This window comes from Nanorana parkeri, unplaced genomic scaffold (assembly GCF_000935625.1).
Source record: "Nanorana parkeri isolate BGI_ZX_2015 unplaced genomic scaffold, ASM93562v1 scaffold41, whole genome shotgun sequence".
Lineage (NCBI taxonomy): Eukaryota > Metazoa > Chordata > Amphibia > Anura > Dicroglossidae > Nanorana > Nanorana parkeri.
In genome coordinates this window covers 1,656,213-1,661,831 of record NW_017306309.1, presented here as the reverse complement: position 1 = coordinate 1,661,831, position 5,619 = coordinate 1,656,213, and the positions used below count along the sequence as shown (strand labels likewise).

The window sequence follows — 5,619 nt, the reverse complement described above, 5'->3', positions numbered from 1 at the left end:
GTCCCTTGGTTTTCTGTATCTGAATGTAGTAGGCTTTTAAACCAAGGGGCAGCAGTAATTGGGGTGACAGGCAGGGTAATCCCCACTAATGGAGAGCTATTCACGCATTGGTGACCGCACACATTCCTACATCTATTATTGCAACATGCCTTCTTATTGTTTGCTGTATGTCCTTTTAGCATATTAAGCTCCATAAAGTACAGTTTGTTGCGATCTAAAAGCTTGAAGTGTCTATTTATAGCTCTACAAAACATTTCATTATCTATGTGCTTTAGCCACAAGTTTAATGTTATGTGGTGAAGGGATTATTGCCATGGTAAACATACACAATAACTGGTCCCGGTCTTATTATGCCTCCGGCACTTTTGTGTCATGAATATATTACTCATTCTAATTGAACTTCAGTTAAAGCGACAATAGGGAAAATCAAGGCAAACCATGTATTGCAGGTTTGAATTGAGGACCGCGCTTATTTTTTTTTCCCGCTAATATTAATAATGTTGCCTATTTATTTTTTCAACAGATGCCAGAATTTCTAAAGAAACCGGTCCATATAAAGGACCCAGCAAGAGTAGAAGAAATAATATGTGGACTAATAAAAGGAGGCGCTGCCAGGCTTCAGGTCTGTATTGATACAGCTGTATCTTGATTCTTGGCATGTGAAAAATATCTTTTATAAAGATATTGGAAACGTGTGGAACATCTATGACATAGTGATCATTATTTAAAAAATATATATATTTTTCTTTTTTAGATAAAAGCAAATTTATCAGAAATAATAGAAATAACGTTTTTTGACTTTTTATATAGCTTTGTGAGTGTTACATAATTGTGAAATTTGTAGTGATTATATTTACCTGTTTCAATGATATGGTAATTTTTTTCGAAAAATTAAAATGATTTAGGTTAAGGAATAGCATGTGCTTGTTTTTATGATTTTTAAGTTTGATTAAAAGGTAATATTACATAAAGCAATTTCGGACTTCCTTTATGCAATGCTTGATGGTGTTCATAGAGGAGACTCTGCAGTGGAAGTCTATATTGTCACTTATCCTCCTGCTGTTTCGGTCACTTAAAGAAGAACTCCAGAAAAACTGATTCTTAACCCATCCAGTGGGGCTACAATTTCCACACTGGAGACTAGGATGGCCTTGGTCGGAAATACAGGTCTCTGTTCATCTTTTTTTTTTTTTTTTTTTTTTTTCTAATTCTTCTTCTTTCTATGAACTGTCAAAGTGCAAAGGTGCTTGTGTAAATGTGCATTGAGATGATGACTTCTATAAATTCCACATTGCTGTTTTTAGTACATACCTTGGATTGTAGTTCTGTGCATTACAAATTCAACAAAACAATATGCCTCATAAAATGGGAGCGTTTCTGTTGACCTTCTCTGAGAAGATTGGTATACTGTTCGCATGCAGCAGTTAGAAACTGGGTACAGCAGGGAGGGTGTCAATGAGAAACAGTCATGTTGATAAAGAAGATAGTGTTTTTTTTGTACAGACAAATGTCATATTTAATATTCTTTTAGAGTGTATGTCTAGATGTTTATATAGAAAGGAAAACAAATATTTGTATAGAAAGGAACACAAATATATTAATCTGCTTAAACATAGTTTCATCTATTTGTAATTACTCATCCTTCTACTTTTATGATAGGCGTAGCAAAATAAGATCATTTATCTTCTTACCAAAGTTATCATAAAAGACACAAACTATTGTTAGTAGCTGCTGATTTGGATTTTTGCTTGATTTAAATTACCCTGAAGCACAAGTATAAAACATAAGGCTTAATAAAATCACAAGACCACTTAGATTTATGGCAGACCTGCTAAGGCCTTTTAACAGAGAAACAGTTGGCAAGGATAAAGCAAGTAATCTTCATTTGTGTTTGTTTTTTCAGATCATAACAGATTTTGATATGACCTTAAGCCGATTTTCCTACAATGGAAAAAGATGTCCCACATGTCATAGTAAGTACTCCATATTTCACCTCGCCTGCACAGTGAATATACAGTACAAAACAGGATTACAAAATAATAGAAACACGTCAATGCCAATTGTAATAAACATTTTACATCAAGATCATATTGTACTTTAAAAAAACCTACAAACAGGCAAACACTGAGTTCAGATGGTCTCAGGGGAATCTGCTCTGCACACTTGTTGCCCCATGAGCTACAGTGCCAGCTTTCACCAGCAGCTTGGCATTGCAAATTATGAATACTGGATTTGTGCACTATATGTCTCATCCCTCTTCCTGACTGCTCTGTTTTGAGCGGCAAACAACTAATCAAATAATCGGTTATGAGAATAGTTGTCAACCATTCTCATTATCGATTAATTGGTCTGGATCCCCTAGTTCTCTCCTCCGCGCTGGGAGCCAGTGTTTTATCGGCTCTGTGTCCCCTCCGAACCTTGCTGTTCCCAGAGGACACAGACCCCTGCAGCCGGTGCCCAGCAGTGAGGCGAGCACACCAAACCCCCCACCCCCGCTACTTGAGCTGTGCAGCTTTCTCCTCTATGCTGGGAGCCTGCTGCGGTCTGTGTGCCCTCCGAGTGGGGATCGGAGCGGACACAAAGCCGATCCACCTGCTGGTGCCCAATGGGGAAGAGAAAGCTGTCAGGTGACTAGAAACACAAAGTGCACAGCTCAACCCTATCATGTTTTCCAGTAATCCACATTCGGTGCACGGATGACTCTCTTCTGGAGTGATGGGCTCAAAACTGTAGAACCTGCACACTATGATCTTCTAAAGAAATTCAGACTTTATTCCACTTGTACCTATACAAAGAACAACCGCTGAACAAGTGGAATACAGTTTGAATTTCTTTGGAAGATCATCGTGTGCTGGTTCTAAAGATTTAAAGCGGTCAGGAGGACGGGGAATGCGGGGAGGAGAGCTGCAGGACGATTAGCAAATATGTGAAATATTTGCTGATCGTTCCATGTAATATTCAAACTTCGCAGTGATCAGTACTGATCAGTACAATGTTTGTAAATAATTGGGGACATAGTATTCAGATACCGTGTCCCCAATTATGAATGAAGAGGAAGTGCTCTACATCACTTCCTGTTGATTCATGATTGTGGATATAGTATCTGTTTACTCCTCAATTTAGGAATTGAGTGCTGGGTCTGCAGAAAAAGATTGAGGACTCTGTGTCCTCAATCTCTTTTTTTTTTTTATTTCAAAAGGGAAATATCACAAGTCCTGTTTAGATCCCTGATATTTCACCAAAGCCCCTTAACAGTAAAGGAAAAAAAAACCCCAAAAATAACCTAGTTAAACAATTTAAAATAGTAGAAAAATTTAAGAAATAAAGCCCCCTCCCCCCACATAACAAAACATAAAATAAAAAAGATGGGGAAAAAATTTTTGGCCTGACAAATTCTGCTGCGGGAGGTGTGTTGCGGTGCTATTTATTTTAGTGACACCCCAAACGCACTTCCCGCCTGCAGTGCTATCACTTGCACTGGAACACGCTGTACCACAAGGCCAAGCGTTCCAGTGTGGTGGCGATCTCAAAAAATTGTGCGTGCAGTTTTATTCTGAAGTAAACTTTGGGGTTTATTCACTAAGCTGCCGTAGGCAGCCGAATGAAAGACCGACCTGAAGTGAAGTGAGCCGAACGCTGTTCGGCTATTCACTTCCGGCTGGTACGGCTGACTTCAGCCGTACATCGGGTGGCTTCGGGTCTGTTCGGCCGACCCGAAGTGCGGGAGGAGTTTGAACCTCCGGCAGGCTACTCGCTGCTGTTCGGTCTATTCTTGTAGATGCCGAACAGCAGTGAGTGAATAGCCGGCTCGGCTGTTCAATAGTAAACTAGCATTGCACCCGCCCTCTGCTGCAGTTCTCCATCAGGTCCATCAGCAGAGTGCGGGTGCAATGCTAGTTTACTATTGGCTATTGCAAATTGAAATAGCCAATAAGAATCTAGCAATGCATTCCAATGGGCAAAAAATTATTATTATTTTTTTTTCTATTCTGATGTGTCGGAATAAAGAAAAAAAAAAGAAACAACAGCAGTGTTTCTCTCCTGGGCAGCCGAGAGCAGGAGACTCCCGGAGCGCCCGGGAGAGTTAGGCTGTCTGGAGATCAGTGTCCCTGGTTAGCTGGTAACCAGGGACGCTGATCTCTGTGCAAGTGGCCAGAGCCAGCCGTAAGATCACGGCTGGCTCCGCCCAGCTGTCAGAAGCAGGCTGTCGCTCGGCCAGCTTCGGCTTTCAGCGCGGCTCAGCCGCTCGGCTAAGTTCGGGAGCTGCACGGCCTATTGTGAATAGCCCGTACAGCAGCCCTTCGGTTCGACTGAACCGAAGGGGTCCTGGGGCCGAAGCTACGGCTAGATCCTTCGTGAATAGACCCCTTTATGTTAAAGCAAACAAGTTCTGCTTTGCTCTCTTTTTAGAGAACCTGTATTGCCCTGCGATGCCAGCGTCACATGTGCACCCTGTAGTAAATGCTTATTTGGAAAACATTCAATTAAGTATATGAGATCATATTCTATAGAGAGCTTTTGCTCCATCGACATGCCTACTTTTATGACAAATATTTGTACACACAAAGACAGAAAAAGGGACTTTCTTGGAACTAAATATTAATTAAATCCTAAAACATTTTCTCTGAATGCTTCTTGGCTTTATTTATTTACTTTGTACATATTGCACAGGATTTGGAGAGTTAAAGAACCTAATCAGATTTTGTTTCAGGTGAAATGCAATTTATATATTTATTTTTTCCGTCCATAGATGTTATTGATAACTGCAAATATGTATCTGATGAATGTCGAAAAAAGGTATGTGCACCTGTTACTGACACTCCTAAATCCTTATGTTGCATATTACTGACATGTAATGTAGTAACTAGTGATGAGCATGAGCTTGCTGTGAACCCAGTTTGCCTGTGTTCACCCAAGCCTGCTCAAAACTCTTGACTACCAACCCCTCTTCCTGACTCAATCAGCTGCAGAGAGGCTCATTCTCCACCTGCAGCTATACGTCACAACGGGGAGGTAATACCCCTGCCACTACTGCTGCCACTGATTGGGTAGGGAGGGGAGACTGGCAGTCAGAGTTTTGAGCAAGCTTCGGTCAACTCAGGCTGTTGTAACCTAAACAGTGATACAGATAATGCACAGTGAAGCCGCTGAGAGCCAGACCAGAAATCCGTTACATAGTTACATAGTATTTGAGGTTGAATAAAGACATTAGTCCATCAAGTCCAACCGTTGGTAACAGTCATTTGAGCTGTGTTATGCAAACAATGCTTTTGTTTTAATATATTTTCCCTCTGTCACTAACTGGAATTAAAAAAAAGACTAATTGTTGTGTTACACATGAGAACTTTGTAGCTTAATTCTAAAATAACAGTGCAGATAAATACAAATATTGAAGGTAGCCTTGAGATTAGGAGGCATCGTTTTACAAAGACATGAAGTGGCCACAATTCTGAAAGGGTTAAATGACAAGGTTTTGTAGTACGATAGCCTTAAAGTAGACTATCTTTAATTATATAAGATTTAGTACTTTCCTGCTTTCTTCCATCGTGGTTGAGGAGAGTTGAACATTCTTTCTTCAGTTCTGACAATGATCTTAGTATCCGTTATTGCAGTTATGTA

At 40.2% G+C, this 5,619-nt stretch overlaps 1 protein-coding gene across 2 annotated transcripts in view; it reads left to right on the top strand.

The window, feature by feature from the left end:
- The window catches only part of NT5C3A (5'-nucleotidase, cytosolic IIIA), a 41,237-nt gene that overhangs the window by 26,625 nt on the left and 8,993 nt on the right, over positions 1 to 5,619 (top strand). The window contains exons 2-5 of one of the 2 annotated variants that reach the window (XM_018571428.1): positions 524 to 622; positions 1,904 to 1,973; positions 4,751 to 4,801; positions 5,613 to 5,619. The exon at positions 5,613 to 5,619 is cut by the window's right edge and continues 99 nt beyond it. In XM_018571428.1, coding sequence (XP_018426930.1) covers positions 524 to 622; positions 1,904 to 1,973; positions 4,751 to 4,801; positions 5,613 to 5,619 — 227 coding nt within the window. The remainder of the gene's footprint in view (positions 1 to 523; positions 623 to 1,903; positions 1,974 to 4,750; positions 4,802 to 5,612) is intronic. The other variant, XM_018571435.1, reaches the window with a different exon arrangement.